At 35.9% G+C, this 22,663-nt stretch overlaps 3 protein-coding genes and 1 pseudogene across 9 annotated transcripts; 2 read left to right on the forward strand and 2 right to left on the reverse strand.

Moving 5' to 3' along the window:
• The first annotated feature begins 383 nt into the window (after positions 1-383).
• LOC125818746 (protein LNK1-like) lies at positions 384-5,978 on the forward strand. Of its 7 annotated transcripts, XM_049498262.1 has the most exons (7): positions 384-858; positions 960-1,296; positions 3,463-3,625; positions 3,701-3,726; positions 3,850-4,068; positions 5,010-5,158; positions 5,396-5,978. In XM_049498262.1, the coding sequence occupies exons 1-7, from the start codon at positions 497-499 to the stop codon at positions 5,601-5,603; spliced, it is 1,464 nt and encodes a 487-aa protein (XP_049354219.1). In that variant the 5' UTR covers positions 384-496; the 3' UTR covers positions 5,604-5,978. The 7 variants fall into 7 exon arrangements, 6 of the variants coding, with proteins under 6 accessions (XP_049354219.1, XP_049354217.1, XP_049354216.1 ...); XM_049498260.1 differs by having other exon boundaries at positions 385-858; positions 3,701-4,068; XM_049498261.1 differs by having other exon boundaries at positions 386-858; positions 3,463-3,726.
• Positions 5,979-7,457: 1,479 nt separating this feature from the next.
• Positions 7,458-10,858, forward strand: LOC125819137 (probable LRR receptor-like serine/threonine-protein kinase At3g47570; annotated as a pseudogene).
• Positions 10,859-11,407: 549 nt separating this feature from the next.
• On the reverse strand, positions 11,408-14,882 carry LOC125818754 (glyceraldehyde-3-phosphate dehydrogenase A, chloroplastic). Its single transcript, XM_049498268.1, has 6 exons — positions 14,829-14,882; positions 14,117-14,209; positions 13,883-13,996; positions 13,026-13,327; positions 12,165-12,409; positions 11,408-12,075 (listed from the first exon to the last, which is right to left on the reverse strand). The coding sequence occupies exons 2-6, from the start codon at positions 14,150-14,152 to the stop codon at positions 11,573-11,575; spliced, it is 1,200 nt and encodes a 399-aa protein (XP_049354225.1). The 5' UTR covers positions 14,153-14,209; positions 14,829-14,882; the 3' UTR covers positions 11,408-11,572.
• A 3,268-nt stretch (positions 14,883-18,150) lies between these two features.
• LOC125818745 (protein high chlorophyll fluorescent 107) lies at positions 18,151-22,446 on the reverse strand. The gene is made up of 8 exons (XM_049498257.1): positions 21,809-22,446; positions 21,550-21,693; positions 20,559-20,864; positions 20,395-20,454; positions 19,718-19,963; positions 19,333-19,443; positions 18,939-19,115; positions 18,151-18,805 (listed from the first exon to the last, which is right to left on the reverse strand). The coding sequence occupies exons 1-8, from the start codon at positions 22,415-22,417 to the stop codon at positions 18,413-18,415; spliced, it is 2,046 nt and encodes a 681-aa protein (XP_049354214.1). The 5' UTR covers positions 22,418-22,446; the 3' UTR covers positions 18,151-18,412.
• Between the last annotated feature and the right edge of the window lie 217 nt (positions 22,447-22,663).

Consider the following 22,663-nt stretch of genomic DNA (forward strand, 5'->3'; position numbering starts at 1 on the left):
TGTGTGAGAGAGAGAGAGAGAGAGTGTGTGCTTTCGTTTGTTTTTTTATAATATATTTGTCAAATACATTGATCTTAGCTTCTTCCTTTGCTATTACTACTCATACCCTTAAAGAGCAGACTTTTCGTATCTCTTAACAGTGGAAATAATCTACCTTAATCCAAACTATGATGATTTCAATTTGAAGAAATAAATGTTGTGTTCTACTTTTGATTTACTCATTTTAAGGAAGCATCCTCTGCAGTTATTACAGCTAAAATTCTGGAACTGGTGCTACAGCTTCAAGATATAGCTTTGGATGAAGTTTGCCTTAGCGATGATCTTATAGTCCCACGTCCTAGTTGTGAACATTCCAATGAGTTTCTCTCCCGGATTGATAACTGTAAGAAACCCTGGTATGAAGTAATTGGTTTGTTAAGAACCATAGGAGGTCAATCTACTCTTAAATATAATAATCAGCAGAAGGGCAAAGAAGTTCCTCCTTTGAATAAGGACAATGTTGGAGAAGGACTCAGGGGCTGATAGGCTTGATTGCGTGTTCCCTTCTAAACATGATAAGGACTCTGTTGAAGAAGTTTCAAGTTTATCATCTGAGAATACTAGGACATCAAATGATTGCTCCAGAAGTAACAATGTCGACTCCATTAGCAGTGAAGTTTATCCCAATGACCTCACTCTGGATGACAAGAATGCTGCAGTTAGGGAAAACTTGCATAGCTATCCTCTTGGTCCCATTTCTCAGGCAGATGATGATCTCGGTTTTTTTGATAGTAATCATGAGGATAAAAACACTACCGAGCTCTTATATTATAACTTGCCTGAGATGGAAAATTTTGAGGATCTTGACAGGATGTTCAGGTAATTGTTGTCTCTAGAGTTTTTCATATGATTTTCTTTTATTATTCAAAGGAGACTAACCTAATACTTTATGATTGCTCACTGTTTATAATATCTTCCAGAAGTTGTGATTCAACGTTTGGACTTGGAGCTAGTATTGAAGATGACCTTGGTTGGTTTTCGTCATCTGATGTTATTGAAGGATCTGGAGGTGGATTGAGGTCAGATTGTGAGTTTCCCTTCTCAACATCCAGTGCACTTGAAAATATCTCTGGAATGCAGGAAGCTTCCAGGCCAAAGGAAACAGACAGTTCAATTAATGATTCTGGCGCTAAAGATCAACCCTTTAGTCAGACTGGCAGTTCAATGCCATCAGAGGATGAATCAGCCGTTCCGAGTCATCTATCTTTTGCAAATGGCTCAAGTGATTCAGATTTCAAGATAGTGCCCAAAAAGAAGGTAAATTATTAATTTGGTGTACATCGGACCTTTTGTTTAGCCTTTTATTCCGCCTCAGCTTAACCTTTAAGGTGTTCTATTTGAAGAATGTTGAATTCAATGGTGGAATTAGGTTGAGATTATGTCTAACATTCACACATGAACTAGTGATAGAGTGTTACTGGTGTTTAGTTAACGGAGAAGTGTGTGTTCATCTCATTTAAAAGGTTAAGTTGTTAGAGAGAGCACACTTTTATTTACTTAATTATGTCTCCAACACGCCCCTTCACATGTGGGCTTGATTCTTTTTCATGGGCCAAACATATGGAGATTCTTTTTTGTTAATGGGTGGCAATGAATTCCGAACCCAGGACATGTGGCTGCTTTAATACTGTGTTGATTATGTCATCATCTCATCTAAATGTTAGATATAAACACTATTATTACTTAATTATATCTAACATAAGCACTCTTTCTTTTCCAAAATCTTGTCTTAAGCAAAGATGGACATATGTTCATTGATGAGGTTCACTGTCACCGGCAACAATGGTTTTGACTCTATTTTTATGCATAAAGCTTCTCAAGAAACTAATATATGAACGAAGTGTCTCTCCTCTTCTAAGGGGACAACTGGGTGCACTGTTTCAGCTAAAGTATTCTGATAATGAACACAGTTGAAGCAAAATTCTTCATTTCTTCCTCACCTCAGTTGTGGGACCTTCCCGTTTCTCCTGTTCTCTTTTCCTTTAGTTTCTTTTTTGTTTCTGATTCTTCATTGGTTTTTACTCCTCAAAAACAAATCTTTACAGCAAAATTAGGAAAGGATGAGTAGGTGAGCAATGTATAGCACTCTTTTCTATTTTTATTTTTTTGGGAAATGTTAACAATTTAATATATCAGTGCACAAAAATTGTGCCAACAACCATAATTTCAGACATGACAACCTGATCAAATACTATCCTATACACTTACAGATATTCGAAAATCTCTAAGATAGATTCAGTAGCCAGTGTGAATCTTTTTTTACACAAAACAATGAAATAACAAAAGTGAATTTATCTTGATCTTCTGAATCGGACTACCGTTGCTTTCAAAAACTCTCTGATTCCTTTCCCTCCAGACAGACCGCCATATGCAAGGTGGTATCCTTTTCCATCTCCTTTCTGCCTGGGTATAAGATGACTCCTCTGTTCCGACATCGTACTCTGTTTTTTCCCCTACTCTCTTTTCCTCCCCCCCCCCTCCCCTACCCCCCTCCGCGGCACTTTTTCTTCTAGAAATGAATCTTTAGAAGCAAAATCAGGAGTAGGTGAACCAGGGAAAGGTGCTATTTGCAACATTGTATACACAAATTTTCCTTCCTTTTCTTTTCATATATAAATGTTACTCTTCTTTGTTCCATTTTATGGGATGCTGTTTGACAGGGCACAAAATTTGAAAGAGAAAGTAAGACTTTTGAAATTTGTGGTCTAAAACAAGTCTTAGATATTTGTGTGATTGTGGTAAGACGAGAATTTTAAAGTGAAATATAGCAAGACATCATTTCCTTTGGGACAACTAAAAACTAAAAATGCATCATATAATTTGGGACAGGTGGACTAGTTTGGAAAGTTGTAATCCATCTTTGAAGAAATGCATTTTTTTTCTTGTGTTGTTGGTCTGACTATGGTTCCTGCATCGATAATGTAAATTTGTTTCTATAATTGATTAATGAGGTGTGATTCGAACTGAAAACATTCATTTTGCTTGTATTATTGATAAAGATGTGTAATGATGAATTGGCTGTGAATATAGGATATCTCTTAATTAATACAATTTGAACCTTGCAGATATAAAAAAACGAACTGATCGTCCAACTGGTTTATTATCTTCAGATTTGAAAACAATATAAATTGAATAGAATTAACCCAAAATCAATCTAAACATGAATCTAATTATGCCAAAAGCAATAGAATAGAACAAATATATGTCCCTCTTTGAACTTTCTAGGCGTGACCACCATTTTATGTTAAAAGGCAATGGTGCACCTGTCACCTTAAAATCCTAGGTCCAATTCTGGCGTTGAGTAAAGTAAGAGTGTTCTAGAGTTCCTAACTGTCTGGATGTGCACATTCTAGTTGATGCATTCATCCTGATATTAGTGTTCACAATGATTGGCTTCTTTCTAATCTGTTTATGGGGTTACAGATTAATCTTCACCAAATTAACTCTAAGCTCCAGAATCGATCTGAGGGAAAAAGAAAACATGTTTACCTGGAAAATGGGGAGACATTCAACTATATTGATAGCCTTCCAGAAGAGAGAAGGCATCCTACTGCAATCACTGGATCTCAGGCTTTCACATCCACAGGTATTCAGCAGCACAAGCAAGTTGATGGATCTGATTTTGGGTATTTTCAGGATGGCTTTTCTTACTTATCTTCAGATTACAGTCATTCAGATCAGACTACGGTTTGTCCAACCCTATCCACAATTAAATCTAAAAAAACCAGTCTCGTGCCTCTTTCTGCTAAGGACTCCTGTGCGACAAATCAGATGCAGTTGATGGAAAGCTTACCTGATCCTTCTTTTCAGGTGGATGGTATAGGAACAAATGAAAATATGGTGGACAAGCTACTTCACCATTCTGTAATTAAGCATGAAAACAACAGGGATCTTGGAAGTGTCAGCACGGGAATTCCAGCAGAAGTAGGTTCCTCTATTGTAAAGGAGAGCTCTTGCACAAGCTCCGGGTTGAATGAAATTTCTGAGGAGGCAGATAGTTTTCATCAGCTTCAACATGTCATGGAACGGGTATAAAATCTCAATGAAAACTAATATGCATTTTTGATATTGTTTGGTGATGAGTTTCATCAAAGTTTGTTTTAAGTAAGTGATTTGACTAAACAAATTTGGCACACCTTATTTGTGTAGGTCAATAGCTCAAACGACATGTGCAATGCTTTTAGATGGTTCTCATCTGAATTAAGATAGTTTCTTAGTCGAGGGACAATATTAATGACGAACATATTTTACAGATTCCTATATTCTGGAAAGGTTAAAGATTTGCAGCTACACACTCTTGTAGCTTCACACAGGCATTGAGAATTATTCCATTTTGTCAGAGAGTTGTCACACAGCATGCTGTAGCAGTGTGCATACATCTGACTTTTTCAAATTATTCTAAATCAGAAATCTTTGTTATTTAATTGAGTCATGTGAAGATGCTGAGTAAAAAGGAACTCATTTGGTCCTCTTATTCATTATTTATATTTATACAGATCACATATTAAATTAGTTTTTGTGTTAGATTAATTAATATTAGTGATGGCGTTTTACTAAGGCTTATTTAGAAAAATCTTTGTTCATGTAAATAACCTATAGCTATAGCATATAGATATAGAAAAGAGTAGTTGCCTTTCTTAGTGCATGTTTATGTTGCAGATAGCTATGCAGAGAGCTGATTGCTTATTTAGTACAACACACAGCCTTAATATAAAAGCTGTTCCTCATCATCTCGCTGCTTGCTTATTTTAAATTATTTATCAGCTGATGTGCAAAAGCCTTCCAAAGTCTGACTTATCATTCAGTGTCTTGAAACTATCTTTGTGTTAATCCCTGTTAACTTGGGCTAGGAAGGGGCAGTTAGCAGATATGGTATGTGGTTCTTCAAGTTTATACATTTAGTTGGATATAAACTTTCTTTTCAGTACATACATGTTTGTAAGCTCACTCTGTTGAGCTTTCTGGTTTAGTTGGATATAAGAACAAAGCTACGCATAAAGGATAGCTTGTATCGGTTGGCTCAGAGTGCTGAACAAAGGCTTAGACATGCTAATCTCAATAATGGATCTGGTGATGAAAGATGCACAAGCGGAGCATTTGTTGACGATGGAGAGTACAGGTTGGAATCATTTCTTGATGCTTTGGTCTACATGCATACTTCCTACATAGGGCATATCATAGTTTGCATAGATCTTATGAAGCACACTTTTCACCTTTGAGTTTGGAAAGAAAGTAGGTCTAGTCAGTCACACCTTCAATCAGCACTTTTCTTTTCTTGATACCAGTAATCATACTGGTAATGTGATAGATTCTGTTAGCTTCCTTTCTGTGGTCCTAACATCCAATCGTATTTCAGGTGCACAGGATATTTGGACATGGAGACAGACACAAACTCTATAGATCGATCTATTGCTCATTTGCTCTTCCACAGGCCTTCAAACTCATCTGCGATAGCTGATTCTTTGGTTTTGAAGTCACCTTCCATGGTAGGTGTTTCTGCATATGCTTCCAAATTTCATGTTCAACAATCTCTATCTCAAACATACCCTGCAACTTGTCAATGAACAGATTTTCGAGACTTTACTCAGCCCACCAGTGATTGATGAGAACTTGATTTCTGCTGGAGAAAATGCAGCCAAACCAGATAAAGGCATGAAATATTAAAGAGGCCTCGATACAAATGGGTTGTGTTTACTTTCAATTTATGTCGCTTGGACTCGCCTACATGTATGTGTATGTAAGTATCTGCTACGGATACTTATATAGTTTTTGTTGTTTAGTGTAATTCGAAGAATCAGCACAAAGTATGAGAATGAGGGTCTATGTCAAATAGCTTCCAATTACTCGTGTGTTTGTGTATGAGAATTAACAAGAATCTCAAATGAGAAATTATTTCATGTTTGTAACACGCTCGTGTGTTTCATGATTTTGATGTTTTATCCCTTGGCACGTTACATCTTCCTCTGTCAATTCAGTTTTAGTTTCACCTAGCAATTACATTCCAAGACTATGCTACTTGGTGTAATCTTTGCCCTTGCCTTGTGAAGGTTGAGAGACTGTTTTCGATGGACTCTCAGCCTATATCTCTGCTCACATGTAAAGTCAAAATCACAAAGTCATGCATGTTTTGCTAAAAAGTATCTAATTTGGGCCTCATTTCAACTTACATTATTTAGCATGCAAGATGTTCTTAATTATCAGCATTTCAGTAGAAAATGTGAGCTCTTTTGTGCTTTCTCTTCACTTCGACCCTTCCAAAATTAGCCAGAGAGTTCAAAATTTATCCGTTTCAGTATTGTGAACTCTCTGGCATTCCCATTAGGAGAAAGCTAAAGGCAGCAAGACGCGAGGGCAGTCCTTTATCGAGTCAATGGGTGGTGACAACATGACAGATGCGGTTCAACACAGTTTTCTGATCGTTGTTTCCGACTTTCAGAGCAGGTAGAGGGAGGATAGCTTACATGCTTTGAGCAACTCCAGTGACTCAAAGTTTTGTCAGCTGCTGTAAACAGAATAGGCTGTAATGCATTAAGAACTAATTTGATGCATCAAGGGAGAAGTATTTCCCTAAGGGAATAGAAAAAAAGTTACTTTCTCCTTGAAGTAGTTTGACTCGACACATTTTGAATACTTTTAAATCAAATTTAGATTCACAAAGCAGTCAAATTAATGTTTCCGAATATAAAATTGGTTTTTGGTTTTATAAAAATTATGGACCCAATAAGTTGTTTCTCCATAAGAGAGGAATGAACAAGGGGGACTCCAACTTTTGTGAGCTTTTGTTGGTGTATTATTTAAGTTTCCTTTTAAAAATAAACCCCACTTAAATCAATTTTAAAGAATTTCTAAGACGGAAAATTTAGGAAAAGGAAATGGAGAGAAAATGTTTTCTAAGAATCTTGACGAATCAAACATGGAAAAATCGGAAAACATTTTCTGACCATTACCAAACACACCCTTTTTAAGCAGATTCTAAAGTCTTGACTTTGGGGATTGCATCATAATCAACTTAAACTATTTAAAAACATGTTGAGAACAAGTTTTAGCAGATTTTAATTAGGTTGACTTTGGGAATTACGTCATAGTCAACTTGTCTAGAAAAGAAAGACAATTAGTCATTTGTTGACTTTGGGAATTACATCATAGTCAACTGATCAGTAGTTGCCTCAAAATAACAGCATTTATTTTCTATACCAACTTGTCCTTCTTGTGGACTCCTACAAGTTGTTTAGCCGGAGGCAGAGCTAGAATTTTGAGTTTATGGATTCTCGATTTTAAATTATTTTTTTTATTGGATTCTTGATAAAATGTTTATACATATTGAGTGAATTTTTTTAACATAAGTGAGTTACTGAGTTCTGTCAAATCCGTGATCGGCATACTAGCTTAGCCCATATGTGTAGGTTGCTAGCCTCCTCTATATATTCTCAAGTGTTTAGAGGCAAAAACACTACCAAGTTTGTTATGCTTCTGAATTCACATATGGATTCAACATTGTTCTCCTTCAATCTTTTAGTAAACAGTTGTAGTTCTCTTCTATTCTTCATTACATGTTTTCTTTGTTTTTCTATGGCATTGTGTCATGGCAATGACACAGATCAACAAGCACTACTTGCATTCAAGGGATCTATAAATGATCCTTTTGGATATATGAAAACATGGAATGCATCCACACACTTTTGCCATTGGTCTGGAGTAACTTGTGGACGTAAACATGTTAGAGTCATTCAACTAAACGTTGCGAACCAAAAACTAGATGGCCCCTTGTCATCCTTCATTGGGAACATGAGTTTCCTCAGGTCTCTATACCTGTCAAACAATAGCTTCCGTGGTGAAATCCCTTCTGAGATTGGTCGTTTGAGAAGGCTACACCGATTGTATCTTGGTAACAACTCATTTCATGGAGAGATCCCCTCAAATTTATCAAGGTGCTTGAATCTTGTATCTCTTGTCCTTGAAGGTAACAAGTTCGTAGGAAGCCTTCCTCCGGAGCTAGGTGCCTTGTCCAAACTCGAGTACTTGTTACTCACTCGAAACAACTTGACAGGTGAAATCCCTTCTTCTTTTGGAAACTTAACATCATTGATAGGATTCTATGCACCATTGAATAATCTTCAGGGGAAAATCCCTGACTCTTTTGGGCAGCTGAAAAACTTAGAAATTATCGGAGTAGCTGCAAACCATTTGTCAGGTACTATCCCTTCTGAAATCTTCAACATATCTTCCCTCACAACATTTGATGTTGGAATGAACCAAATCCAAGGTACACTTCCTTCAAGTTTGGGAATCACCCTCCCGAATCTTGAATTATTTATCATCGGTGGGAACAATGTTTCTGGATCGATCCCATCTACATTGTCCAATTCATCAAAGCTAGTGTATTTTCTTGCTGGAAGAAATCAACTTACTGGAAGTGTACCAAGTCTTGAGAACCTGAATGGGGTTCAACAGTTGACAATTCCTGGGAATTATCTTGGAACTGGAGAACCAGATGATCTAAGCTTCATCGCCTCTCTGACTAACGTGTCCCGTTTCAGAATTTTGGAGATTCAGTTCAATAGTTTTGGAGGGGTTCTGCCTGCATCCTTCAGAAATCTTTCAACTGAGCTTCAGGTTGTGCAGTTGTCATACAACAGAATACGTGGTAACATACCGGCTGAGATTGGAAATTTCGTCAATGTGGAAGAATTTCAGGTGAGGGAAAACTTACTTACTGGTACTATTCCAATCAATTTTGGTAAAGTTAAGAAACTGCAAATTTTGGATTTGTCTCAGAATAGATTTTCAGGGAATATTCCATCATCTCTAGGAAATCTTAGTGTAGTATCCATCCTTCTTCTGCACGATAATAATCTCACCGGTGAGATCCCAGCAAGTTTAGGAAATTGCAATTACATGATTGAAATATATGTTGCTAAAAATAACCTGTTAGGACAGATACCTAAGGATCTTTTTGCTCTCTCTTCCTTAGTTGCTGTAGACATTTCTGAGAACCATTTAGATGGTTTCATTCCTCTTGAAGTTGGAAATTTGATAAATCTTGAATATCTTAATGTTTCCGTAAATAAGTTGACTGGTAAAATCCCAAGTACTATTGGTAGCTGTGTAACACTAGAAGCCTTAGACATGAAAGGGAACTTCTTTCAAGGGATTATCCCTCCTTCTTTCAGCTCTTTACGAGGTCTCCATGTTTTAGACCTTTCTAGAAATAATTTGACTGGCCAAGTACCAAAATACTTGGAAGATTTCAAGTTTCAACTCTTGAATTTATCGTTCAATGATTTCGAAGGAGCATTACCAAATGAAGGCGTCTTTAAGAATGCAAGTGCAATATCAGTAATTGGAAATCCAAAACTTTGTGGGGGTGTGCCTGACATACATCTTCCGGAATGTGACATCAAAAGATCGAAAAAATTTGGTTCGAGGTTTATCCTCAAGATTGTCATATCTGTTGTCTTTGGTATACTAGGCCTTGGTATGCTTATCACTTTTCTATTTTGTTTCTTGCTAAAGAAACCGAAAAGGTTGCCTGTTTCAAGTTCATTGGGTGAGTCTCTCATAAATGTGTCTTACCGAAGTTTGCTTCAAGCTACTAATGGATTCTCTGAAGACAACTTGATTGGTGCTGGTAGCTATGGATCTGTTTATAAAGGAACTCTCGATGGAGGAATGGTTGTCGCAGTTAAAGTGCTAAACCTCACGCGACATGGAGCTTCCAAAAGCTTTATGGCTGAGTGTGAAGTCTTGAGAAACATTAGACATCGGAATTTGGTCAAGGTTCTCACAGCATGTTCAGGAGTTGACTATTGAGGGAACGATTTCAAGGCTTTGGTTTATGAGTTTATGGTTAATGGAAGTCTCGAAGACTGGTTGCATCCTAGTCCAAGTGAAGATACAAGTCAGGCAGCTGAAACAAAAAAGTTGAATATTCTTCAAAGGCTCAACATTGCTATAGATGTTGCTTCTGCAATCGATTATCTTCATCTCCACTGCAAGACTCCGATAGTTCACTGTGATCTCAAGCCAAGCAACATTCTTCTAGACAACCAATTGGTCGGGCACATTGGTGATTTTGGTTTGGCAAAGTTCCTTCAACCAACTGCACAAAATTCTTCTACTTCAGAAGGAAGCTCTGGTCTTGTTAGAGGAACAATTGGTTACACTGCTCCAGGTAACAATTAATACATAAACAAACACTCGAACGCCCTTTTTTTCTCTCATTTCTTCTATTTTTTCTTGAAAATGATAAATTCATAGCAAAACCACACTGCTTAACCATAACTTTTTTCCACAGAGTTACTTTATCAATATCATAAACCATCTCTTAATTGTTACACACATACTGCCATTACTTTTAGAAAATCAAGTCATACTAAGTTATGTTCCTATTTAGAAAGCTATTGTTCCTTGTTTTTTCTTTTTGTGAATTTTAGAATATGGGATGGGAAGCGAGCTATCGACTTGTGGTGATGTGTACAGCTTCGGGATCCTTTTACTAGAAATGTTCACCGGAAAAAGGCCTACTGATGGAATGTTTAGGGATGGTTTAGACCTTCCAGGTTTCAGTAAACATGCATTGCTTAATGGAGCTATGGAAGTCATAGATCCATCCCTTATTTATGGAAGTGAAGAAGATGAGAAAGGTAAAAGCACAAATATCTACCAGAATAAGGAGTATCTGGTTTCTGTTCTTCGAGTCGGGGTTGCTTGTTCTGCATATTCTGGAGCTGAAAGAATGAACATCACTGAAACTGTTTCCCAATTGTACTCTATCAAGGAAGCTCTTCTGAAATCAGAAAAAAATTCAGGAGCACGTTGAAAATATCGTTTCTCTTCTAGTTATATAATTAACCGCGTCTTTGTAGTAGTTACCTATGAGTATAATAATATTTTTTTTCAAGACTTAGTCCCTATGTTACTCAGATCCTCCAAAAATGTTGTTGCTCGTGTGTCAGATCCTTCAAACATACATAACTTTTGGAGGATCCGACACACACCTTGCATGTTTTTGAAGAGTTCGAGCAACCCATCACCTATTACATGATGTTGAACTACAGAATATCTTGTACTCCCTCCGTTTCAATTTGTTTGTCTTACTTTCTTTTTTTAGTCCGTTTCAGCAAATAAAAGTCTCTTTCTTGTTTTGACAACTCTTTAATTTCGACTTTCCACATGACATGTTGAAGATCACAAGATTAAAGAATATTTTGGTTCATTCTACATATCTTTAGTTTAAGACCACAAGATTCAAAAGTTTTCTTTACTTTCTTAGACTCCGTCCAAGTCAAAACCAGGCAAATAAATTGAAATGGAGGGAGTAATAGGTCTTCAAAGAGCTCCTTTGCAACAGATACAGAAGCAGACTGTATAAAGACAAGAAATGGAACTTTTATTGAATTGAGATTTCACAAGGTGGAAAATTGTTATAATTCTCATTACAATTTTCAAAAAGGAATAAGAATCTACAAACAAGATTAAAAATATATAAATTAAACCACTATTTAGTAGTACTGCTTTATTTTATTTTCATGTTTCATTTCCACTGGTTTGCAACAATGTCAGCAAGATCAACAACCCTCTGTGAGTAACCCCATTCATTGTCATACCAAGCAATAACCTTAACCATGTCATCTCCCATGACCATGGTGAGTGAAGAATCAATGGTTGATGACACGTCACTGCACCGGAAGTCAACTGACACAAGTGGTTCATCGCAGACAGCTAGAATGCCATTGAGTTCCTTATCAGCAGCTTCTCTGAATGCAGCATTCACTTCCTCAGCAAATGTCTTCTTGGTGACTTGAACGACAAGGTCCACAACTGAGACGTTAGGGGTGGGAACACGGAGGGCAATCCCGTTGAGTTTCCCCTTGAGGCTTGGGAGGACAAGAGCCACAGCCTTAGCAGCACCAGTTGAGGTTGGAACTATGTTCAGTGCTGCAGCTCGTGCACGTCTAAGATCCCTGTGGCTTGCATCAAGAAGCCTTTGGTCACCGGTGTAAGAGTGAGTAGTTGTCATTGTTCCCTTGATAATTCCTATGATAAGGAAAGATAATTTATTGATGAGTTTAAGTTATATACACTGACAGTATGCGCTCGTGTATTACTAGATCAAGATGTATTACCAAATTTTTGGTCAAGAACCTTGACAAAAGGAGCAAGGCAGTTGGTGGTGCAAGAGGCATTGCTGATGATAGGTTCATCATGGTTGTAAAGTTCAGCATTGACACCAACAACATAAGTAGGGATGTCACCTTTTCCGGGGGCGGTGATGAGCACCTTCTTGGCTCCGGCCTGGATGTGTTTACCGGCACCTTCTCTGTCGACAAACACTCCGGTACCTTCTATGACCAAGTCAATTCCAAGTTCTCTGAACAAATTACAGAAAACATTTTGAACAATAGTTTAGATGTTTACTAGGTATCTTAAGCTAGTACTATATGTTAGACACCAGCATGAGCTAAATTAATCATGTTTTAATTCAGAGTTAATGTTCGAAAAAACACACTTAAACTATCACTTTTTCGCAAGTTTCATACCCCAACTATCCATTGTTCTCTTTTTGTACCTAAACTATCACTCAAGTTGGCCAAATATTTGTTCTCAATCGATAATAGGCATGTAGGCCAACACAACATCAAGGTATGTTTTAATACAAAGCAAGTGATAGTTGAGGTATGAAACTCGCAAAAAGGTGACAGTTTAGGTATGTAAGTGCTAAGTAGAACAATGGATAGCTGACGTATGAAACTCACGAAAATGTGATAGCTTAGGTTTGTTTGTTACCATTAAGTCTATAATTCATGGCTATTAAAACTTAGAACTACTGTTTCTCTTTAGACAACTGATAATATGAGTTCCCTGTATCATAATACTGAGTTTTAATTAGTCTATTCTACAAATGTATAATGTAAATTTTGTTACACTATATGTGAACATATACAACTTAAATCCGTTTTGTTACATTTCAGTATGATAGAACTTACCCCCATGGGAGGTTCACAGGGTCACGGTTGGAGACGACTTGGATGATTTTTCCATCGACAGAGATTCCATCAGTGCCAACCGGCTTGACGTCAGCATCAAAGATGCCAAGGGTGGAGTCATATTTGAGAAGGTGAGAAGCTTGCTTGACACCACCAGTGTCATTGATGGCAATGACATCAAGAGGTGAGTCTTTTCTACCATGCCAACACCTCAAGAAGTTCCTTCCAATTCTTCCAAATCCATTGATAGCCACTTTCAACTTTGCTTCAGTTACTATCCTCTTGTTCTTCCTTCCTCCAATCTACATTTCATTAAATCCAATTACCACAAGAAACATTGTTGGAAGCTATGTTACTTAGACTCGTCAAAAATGTTGATAGGTGCATGTCGGATACTCCAAAAGTAGTGGATTTTGGAGAATCCGACATGGATGCAGCAACAATTTTGGAGAGTCCGAGCAACATAACGTAGGTAGGAAATACAACTTAGATATTTATACAATGTTATCATTCATTTTATAGTGTTTGATCTTCCTTCAAACTTATCAAATTAATGAATTTGCATCAAGATCTTTGTGTGGAGGTTGCTTTCAACATAGAAAAGGTAGCACATACAAGAAAAAAAAAGATCATAGAGCACATCTTGATCACAACTAGACATGAAGGATACATATTCTTCTTTTCCTTAAACTTTTTAAGGATTTAAGTTACATACACCGACAATGTTAAATTATTTACACTATCAATACTAATTAAGGTTATGACCTGATTGCGTATAAATGTTTTACATCGTTAGTGCACAGAACTTAAACTATCTTATAATGCAATAATAGTAGTAGCTGTATAATAATACTCACAGCAGAGGTCTGTAAGCCAGCAACAGAGAACAAATCATCATTTGTTTTCCTTCCAAATGGAACACCTGATGAGGTTCTTAGACCAGAGAATTCAGAGAATCCTTTGTTGTTGACCTGTCCATCAGTTTAAAAAAAAACAACAAATCAACAAACATATTCATAACTACGTCTCAATCCCGAACAAGTCAGGATCAATTTATAATAGATAGAATGCAGGGCGAGTGAATGAGGAACCTTAAGAGAAGTGTTGGCTACTGAGAGAGCAGCCATTGTTCTTTTAGAGAATTACAGCAACAGCAGTACAGTAATGTGTTGATGAAGAAAAATGTGGAAGTATATGAATGAATGAATGGAGGGAAGAAAATGGATGAGATTATGGATGATAGATAGATAGATGGCCTCTCACTCATTGTATGGTTGAGATTTGTCTACTTGTATGTTCCATTTTAATTTCTCTTACTTATGTGCTAGATATTTTGTATTTTTGCATCATATGTTCCTGTTTTCTTTAGGCATAATACATAAACAGATGCTCAATTTGGTCTTAATTGGTAAGTACACTTGACTCTGAATATACATATTTAGACACCTTAACTCGTTTTCATTGTGTCAATGAACACTTTCAACTTACAAAATGATCTAAATACTTCAAATGTTTATGTAATACATTAGCATCGGGTGTCCAAGAGACATAGTAAAAACGAATAATAATTTTACTTGTAAAGTTAATAATATGAAAAATAAGGCAAACAACTAGCGAGAACATATCAAGTACGTCTTAATGGAGGTAGAAAAAACAAGTTTCATAATAAATTTTTATGTTTGTTGTTTTCCCCCATCCTACCCTTGTACCCCACCCCTCCACCCTACTTTTATCCTCATAGTATTTACTTAATGTATATAATATATATATATATATATATATATATATATATATATATATAAATGTGGAAGTTTATGAATGAATGAATGGAGGGAAGAAAATGGATGAGATTATGGATGATAGATAGATGTAGATAGCCTCCCACTCATTGTATGGTTGAGATTTGTCTACTTGTATGTTCCATTTTAATTTTTTTTTACTTATGTCCTAGATTTTTTGTTTTTTTTTTTGCATCATATGTTCCTGTTTTCTTTAGGCATAATACATAAACCAACGCTCAACTTGGCCTTAATTGCTAAGTACACAATTTAACTCTGAATATACATATTTAGACACCTCAACTCATTTTTATTGTGTCAGTGAACACTTTCAACTTACAAAATGATCATCTAAATGCTTCAAATGTTTATGTAATACATCAACATCGGGTGTCCATGAGACATAGTAAGAATGAGTATTAATTTTACTAGTAAAGTTAATAATATGAAAAACAAGGCAAACAACTAACGAGAACTTATTAAGTACATCTTAATAGAGGTAGAAAAAACAAGTTTCATAATAAATTTTTATGTTTGTTGTCTTCCCCCATCCTACCCCTCCGGCCCCACCCCTCCACCTCTACCTTTATCTTCATAGCATTTACTTAATATATAAATTATATTTAAATAATATTTTCTGTTTACTTAGCAAACACAAAAAAAACATTCTAATTATTAAAAGGTAAATTACAGTTTTAATGATCAAGAAAGCAAAATTCTAATTAAATTTTTTCAAAGAGTTTTATTCTTATGTGCAATTTGATTATTCTTTTCTTCTATTAAATATTATGTATAAATTAATGACATGGCAGTTATTTGCTATCCATAAGAAAATTGCCACCTTGTCACTAAGACTCCCTGCCGCCATTGGACAGCCAATAACTAGAAATCCTTTGTCCATATCCAACTTTTTTATATATACCTCACTAGTAAAATTACATGCGCTTCGCGCAGAAATTTAATATCACAAAATATATAAAATAATACTTAAAGTTTATCAGTCACTAAAAGTAAAACACTATATTATCTTACATAAAAGATTAATAATGCAAAGAAAAATGAAAATTATTACATCTTATCATTTATCTTTAATAACATAAGCTTAAATTAATGACTGTAAAAATACATACTAGGATCTGTAACATAAGCAGTGGTGTCACTGAGTCACTCAACATGAGTAAAGTACACAAATATTTAATTGTGAAGAAGAAGAAAAGGTTCAAAATTTTCGTTGTCTTGAAATGAGAGGAAATCCCTCTATTTATAGACAACAAATGGTAGTATGAACAAATGTTATTGTGCCTTATCGGAAAGGTTACAACTATTTGGAAAAGTTGCAATCCTTCATAAAGGCCACAACCTTTAATAAAAGTCATAACTTTTCATAAAAGTCGCAACTCTTCATTAAAGTCGCAACTTTCATAAAAGTCGCAACTTTTCATAAAAGTCGCAACAAATTAAAAGTGAATTCTGGTTTGTGGTGGCGCCACATAGGTGGGCCTAAGGTTCTCTTTTATATATATATATATATATATATATTATAAAAATGTAATTTTTTTTATTTGGTCCAAATTATCTTTATAAGGATTTCAAATTACATTGAAAGAAACATCAACACCTTTGTAAATTTGTGGCTTCAAAAAAATTTCTTCCTTTATATGATATCTACCCTTATCCTTTAGATTTGAAATAGTGGTGTATTTGGTAGGAAGTAAAATATTTTTTTCTATAAAAAATAAGTATTATATCTTATTTGCTTGATCACATTAAGGGTGTGTTTGGGAGGAAGGAAAATATTTTTTGGAAAATGTTTTTCAATTTTCTCATGTTTGGTTGGATTAAATGTTTTGGAAATGTTTTTCAAATCAACTTATTTTTCTCAAATTTAAGAAAAATGACTTCTCTTCAAAAATTAAGGAAAACATTTTCCAAAACTCTCTTCCAACTTCAAATTACAATTTATTTTGTTGAAAAAAATCAATTTATTTTGTCTGTACCCTCACACCCCCCCACCCCCACAAAAATAATAATTTAAAGCTTGTTTTTAAAAAATATTTTAAAATTCAATTTTTTATTTTTTTATCCCACCCTCACCCCTACCCCCCAGCCCCTACCACCCCCCTCCCCCCAAAAAAAATAATTGAAAGTAGCTTTTAAAAGATATTTCCAATTTCATTTTTTTATTTTTTTACCCCACCCCACCCCCTACCCTTGACCTCCCATCAGCTCCCCTCCAAAAAAAAAATTAAGTTTGTTTTAAAAAAATATTTTCTACTTCAAATTTTTATTTTTTCACCCCTACCATCGACCCACCCCCTCCCCCAACCCCCCAAAAAAAATTAAGTTTGTTTTTAAAAAATATTTTCAACTTCAAAATTTTATTTTTTCACCCCTACCCTCGACCTCCCCCCACCTCCCAAAAAAAATTTAATTTTGTTTTTAAAAAATATTTTCAACTCCAAATTTTTATTTTCTCACTCCTATCCTTGACCCCCCCCCCCCCTGGATAGCCCCCCTACTACCCCCTCCCCCCCCAAAAAAAAGTCTTTTCAATTTTAAAAATTATTTTCTACTCTCTAGTAAAAATAAAAGATATTTTTCAAAAACATTTTTCATTCATAAATCAAACACTAAAATCTCTTTTTCGAAAAATATTTTCTACTCATCAACCAAACATGAGAAAATAAGTCAAAAATATATTTGTTTTCCAGGAAAACATTTTTCTTTCATACCAAATACACCCTAAATTGTTATTATTTGATTAAGTGTAAATATTATACCTTTTTCTTTGTACTATCATCTTCCTAAGCTGACTTAGAGTCTAGAAATATTGCAAGGTTCCATTGTTGTTATGATTAACATGAAGTTTGATTAACTCAATTTTATTTATCAACTAATTTCTTTATAAGGAGATCGAATTCATGTCACTGTTGGACGATCTTTTATGAATAACTTTGTTGTTGGACCAAATAAATATAAAGTTTGAGCTTAGTGAGCATAAATTGAAGCTGACATTTATTTGTAGGACAAATGTGGTGGTGACAAATGATCCACATTTCTCCTTATGATGGCATTAAATAGAATGTTCCTTTTCCTCCACTTGTTGGAGAATATATCATAGTGGCTGGTGATTGGTTCACACGACTTTACCACAATTTTAGATAAAATAATTGCGCCTCAATTCCAAACTAATTGATATCGACTATACATAAATACTCGATCGATTACTCGATAATTAGGTTTAAGCGATTAGCGTTTTCATGAAATGCATTATATAAGTTGTCAAAGAAAGATATTATACAATGGTACTCATAATATTTGTAGATGTGTATTTCTAGGTAATTTGATTTCACAATCAAATTTATACAATTCTTCTCAATATTCCTAACTAATTTACAAAATGTGGTCCAAGATTTCTTCATTTGACAATACTAATGAATGTTGCAATTCCCACTAAAGAACAATAAACTTCATAAAATCACTTGAGCCGAGTCAGAATCAGTCTCTCTACCTTCGCAAGGTAAAGGTAAGGCTGCATACACATCACCCTCCGGCCTCCCCAAACCCCACTAGTGAGGTTACACTGAGTATGTCGTTGTTGTTGTAAAATCAAAGTGTTGTTGATGTTCTACTAGTTTTTGTCGCTGGTCGCCACACCCCATTAGTGGTTCTGGCGATTTTCGGAGGATCCTTAAGAGATGTTGTAAGCTGAACTTCCAGTTTTGAAGGGTCCAAAGACAGCATTATGCGGATAAAATCATCTAAATCAAAGCCACTTCCTGTATCTATGTTATTGTCCTTGACATTAGCCGAGGAGGGGGAAGCTGATTCTTCTGTGCTCCCCTCAACGTCGTCTCCAGCAGTAGTATTAGAAGTAGACTCTTTTACCTTGTAATAAGAGTTTTGATCTAAATTCAAGAGCCTCTTTATGCTGTCAATCGCTGGATCAATGACGTCTAAGAAGCCCATAATCCACGACTCATCATCAACAACTTCAGTACGCTGTGTAAAGAAAAAGGTCTAACAATGTAAGGGGGAAGTGCAGCTCTATGGAACACTGATTTAGTTAAACAGTAACAGTAAATATCGAAAATGATGCTTGAAATGTGGTCATTGAAGGAAATGACTTATATACCTGTTGAAAGTAGAGGTTACGAATTTCCTCTGCACGGATAGAGTTGCCTTGATCTTCCTCCAAATTTGCCCATGTCATCCATGTTATATAGCTCTGAGAGTTTATGTTCAGAGACGATCTAAATAATCTTCGAGCAGCTGATAGATTTCCAGCTCTTTGCTCCAAAACACCCCAGGCCTATAAAACAAATTTAAAGAGTAGTAAACAACTCTTTTAGTACATTTCCTATGTGGAAAAGATTACATGTAACCAGAATTCACTACTTGTTGGAACAAAGGACAGATTAAGCTGCACGCCAGAATTACGAATTTGGACTAACCTCCACAATTTGCATCAAAATGTTTTACGAAAAGCAAACTAGAAACTTACTCTATCTATTAGAGATGATCATTACCTGAAGACAGCGCGCAGCACTTTCAGTTGTTGAGTTGATCGATAGAGCTTTCTGGTATAGTTCCCGAGCAGTGGAAATGTTTCCTTCTTTCCACTCCATCCAACCCCAAGCCTACATCAGTACCAAGTTAGGTATGATCAGTTGTTGATTGTTCCTTTTTCATAGTTGTTAAAGTTACAAGTTTTATTATATTAAGACTGTTGAGAAAAAATGGAAAAAGCAGTCATGAGTTCATCAAATGTATTCAGCTCTTTTAGTCTTTCATCTTCTATTAACCATGTCAAGAGCTTGATCGATTCGAGTGAGTCTTTTAGTAAACGAGTCCATTCGATATTCTATTGAAAATTAAGAACTTAGCATTTACTATTAAAAAGAAAGGTCTTACAATCCAAACTGGTTGATGCCTTGGATCCAATTGAGATGCTCTTCGGAATAGAACTCGTGCAAGGTTTGCACTGGAGTTCTTGTATTCTATCAAACCAAGTGACTGGAGAAGAACAGGATCTCTAGGATTCACCATGTGCCCTATTGTCAGAAGTTTCCGTCCTTGGTCAATATTTCCCAGATTAGCTTCAAAAACTCCCCACACATGCCACGCGAACCTATTTTTCGGACTGGCTTGAACTGCTTTCTGCTTTGTCAGGAGTATCAAGTACAAGAAAAATAAATAAAATGAAAATAAAGTAACAAAGGCATCAAATAAAAAGTAAAGGAATAATACATAACCAGACACTCAAACTTGGCCTCTGGCAAGTAAGCACTCAAATTTTGAGAGTGCACATCCAAACACCTCAACTCGTTTCCACTATGTAAGTTGAACACTGTAACTTACAAAATGATAATCTAGACACCTCCAAAACTTATGTGCCACATCAATGTAGGACGAGTTGGAGAGTTTAGTTGTCAGTTAAGACCAGATGTGCACTCTCAAAGGTGGAGTGCTTACTTGCTAGCTTAGCCGAATTCGAGTTAAGCACACCAACTTCAAGTGTTTGTTTATGTATTATGCCAAAAGGAAATGCTCAATGAAGATATCAAATAACAACTTCAGAAATCACAAACCTCAAATAGCTGCCTAGCAGCACGGTTATTCTCTAACTGAGCCTCTAGTTGAGCCCATGCCTACAAAAGATAATACAGAACCACTATAAGGAATCCAGAAACAACATGCGCATAAACCACTCGAAAAGATCTGAGACAGATTAAAGTTTTTGGATAACTCTTACCAGCCAACTAGCACAACTTTTTCGGTTACACCTTGTCGCCTGCTTGAACAAATAGCGGGCTCTTTCGTATCGCTTTGCTTTAGCTTCGAGGAGCGCAAGAGTTTGATATACGTACTCATTACCTCCACAAAACTTGAGGCCTTTGCCAAGAAGATTTCTTGCCTTCTTTATATTCCCTTGCTTTAGCTCTAAAACTGCCCATCCGTGCCAGGCTGCAATATGCTTCTTGTCAGCAACTGTCGCAGCATCAAATAGTTCTCTAGCTCTCCGTAAATTACCCATCCTATTTTCCAGAATAGCCCAACACTAGTCCAAAGGAGTAAGTTTGGTGAACTTTCTGATACAAAAAAGATAAATTGCAAGAAGACATGTAGTATGTCATATTGTTTTCAACAAAGGCACATCATCTGCAAATGGATGTTCTGAACTTGAACCCAATATCTTTATAGTTAGTTCTTTCTTTCCTCTTAAAACATCTAACAGACTCGAGGACCAATCCACTGATACATGTTAAGACACAATCAACGATTACTGATCAAATTCTCTTCTTCGATATCTGAAAATTTGAACTTCATTCAGAGAAGTATTACACATGACCTTAGACCAGATTATTGCCTGTAGGCTGTAGCAAGGTGAATAATAGCAAAAGATCTGTACGCTTAGTATATGAATCAATTGTTCCACATAACCCCAAAACAATTATTATACAGGGTTAAAGATCACTAGGAAACTACACATAATGTACTACTCATAATGATTGTTACTTCATTTGGGAATATGACATCTATTTAGGTTGCCAAATCCTTAGAACTAAATACTATGTGCTTAAACAACAGATTCGATAAACTTGAAAATCAACTTATGCATTATACTATGCTAGTAGAGACACTTTTAACTTACAACAGATTCCTATTCAAGCACGAGATTAATGTGTAGTCCGGAAGCACAGGAGAAGACTAAATACATTCATAGACAATGTAACAACACTAACCTGCCAAATGTAAGGATTTTCTCCTTGTGTTGCCTGGCAGCCTTTTTCGTAAACAGTTCTGGCTTCATTTAGTTTTGATTGCTTACTCAAAATCTTTCCCAAAGCAACATATGATCTCCCATCTTCTGGCCAGACATCAATACACTTCATGTGTAAAAGATCCAGAAATCAGTAACATTATTAAGCGAATAACGAAATCCTCTGAATATCAAGAGAAAAGAACAAGGGAGTTATATTTGTTGGATCAACGAATGACTACCTGTTGCAAAATTTTCTCTGCATCTGCATACTGAAACTTTCGAGCCAAAATCTTTGCCTTATACAGAGCTAAATCTAAATTGACTTTAAGTGGCTTCTCTCCGGAGTCAGATTCCAGCCTACTTGGCTCAAAAATTGGCACTTTTTTTGCAAATTTCTTAAGGCCGGCATCAAGTGGAAATGATGAGGAAGATGGTTGTTCTTCCAGAAGATCATTTCTCTCTTGAGAATCCTCAAAGTTACTCACCGCTTCCCCTTTTTCATCATCATTTGCCACGTTAGGATCCTTCACCGGCCTACGAACAACAAGTAACTCTTCCAAGGACTTCTTTGTAGTGCTGATCTCATCAGCAACTTCATCATTGTAACTTAGTCTATCTTGAGGATCAAACTTAGAAGAAGATTGTGATGTTTCTGGCTTTTCTTCAAGAAGTGGTGATGATGAAGACGGCTCACGGGAACATAAGGGAGGTAAAATAGGATGTGAAGGCGAAGGTTGGGATGTTCTAAAGGGGGCAGAAACATGAAACTTTGAAGGATTATGATTCTGAGAATGATAGAAGAGAGTGAAATTAGAGCTCGAAGAAGAAGTAAACGAAAACTGACTCATTGCTTTTCTTGTATCTATACTTCCTTTGGCAAAACTGTTATATACTATATGAAAGACAATGGTGATTGAATGTCAGTTTCTATCTTCACAGGATATGAAAGAAAAAGCCTATAAAGTTCAAAGATTAACAGAAAGTTGGTGTCGAATAGCTCAAACTTTTCGATAGTTCAACGGATTCCGAGAAGCAAGGCTTATTTCGAGAAAAGATTATCCCCTCAGGCATGTATTTATCTGTTTCCTGTTACT

Source organism: Solanum verrucosum, unplaced genomic scaffold, assembly GCF_900185275.1.
Source record: "Solanum verrucosum unplaced genomic scaffold, falcon-dt-bn FXZP01000252.1, whole genome shotgun sequence".
NCBI lineage: Eukaryota > Viridiplantae > Streptophyta > Magnoliopsida > Solanales > Solanaceae > Solanum > Solanum verrucosum.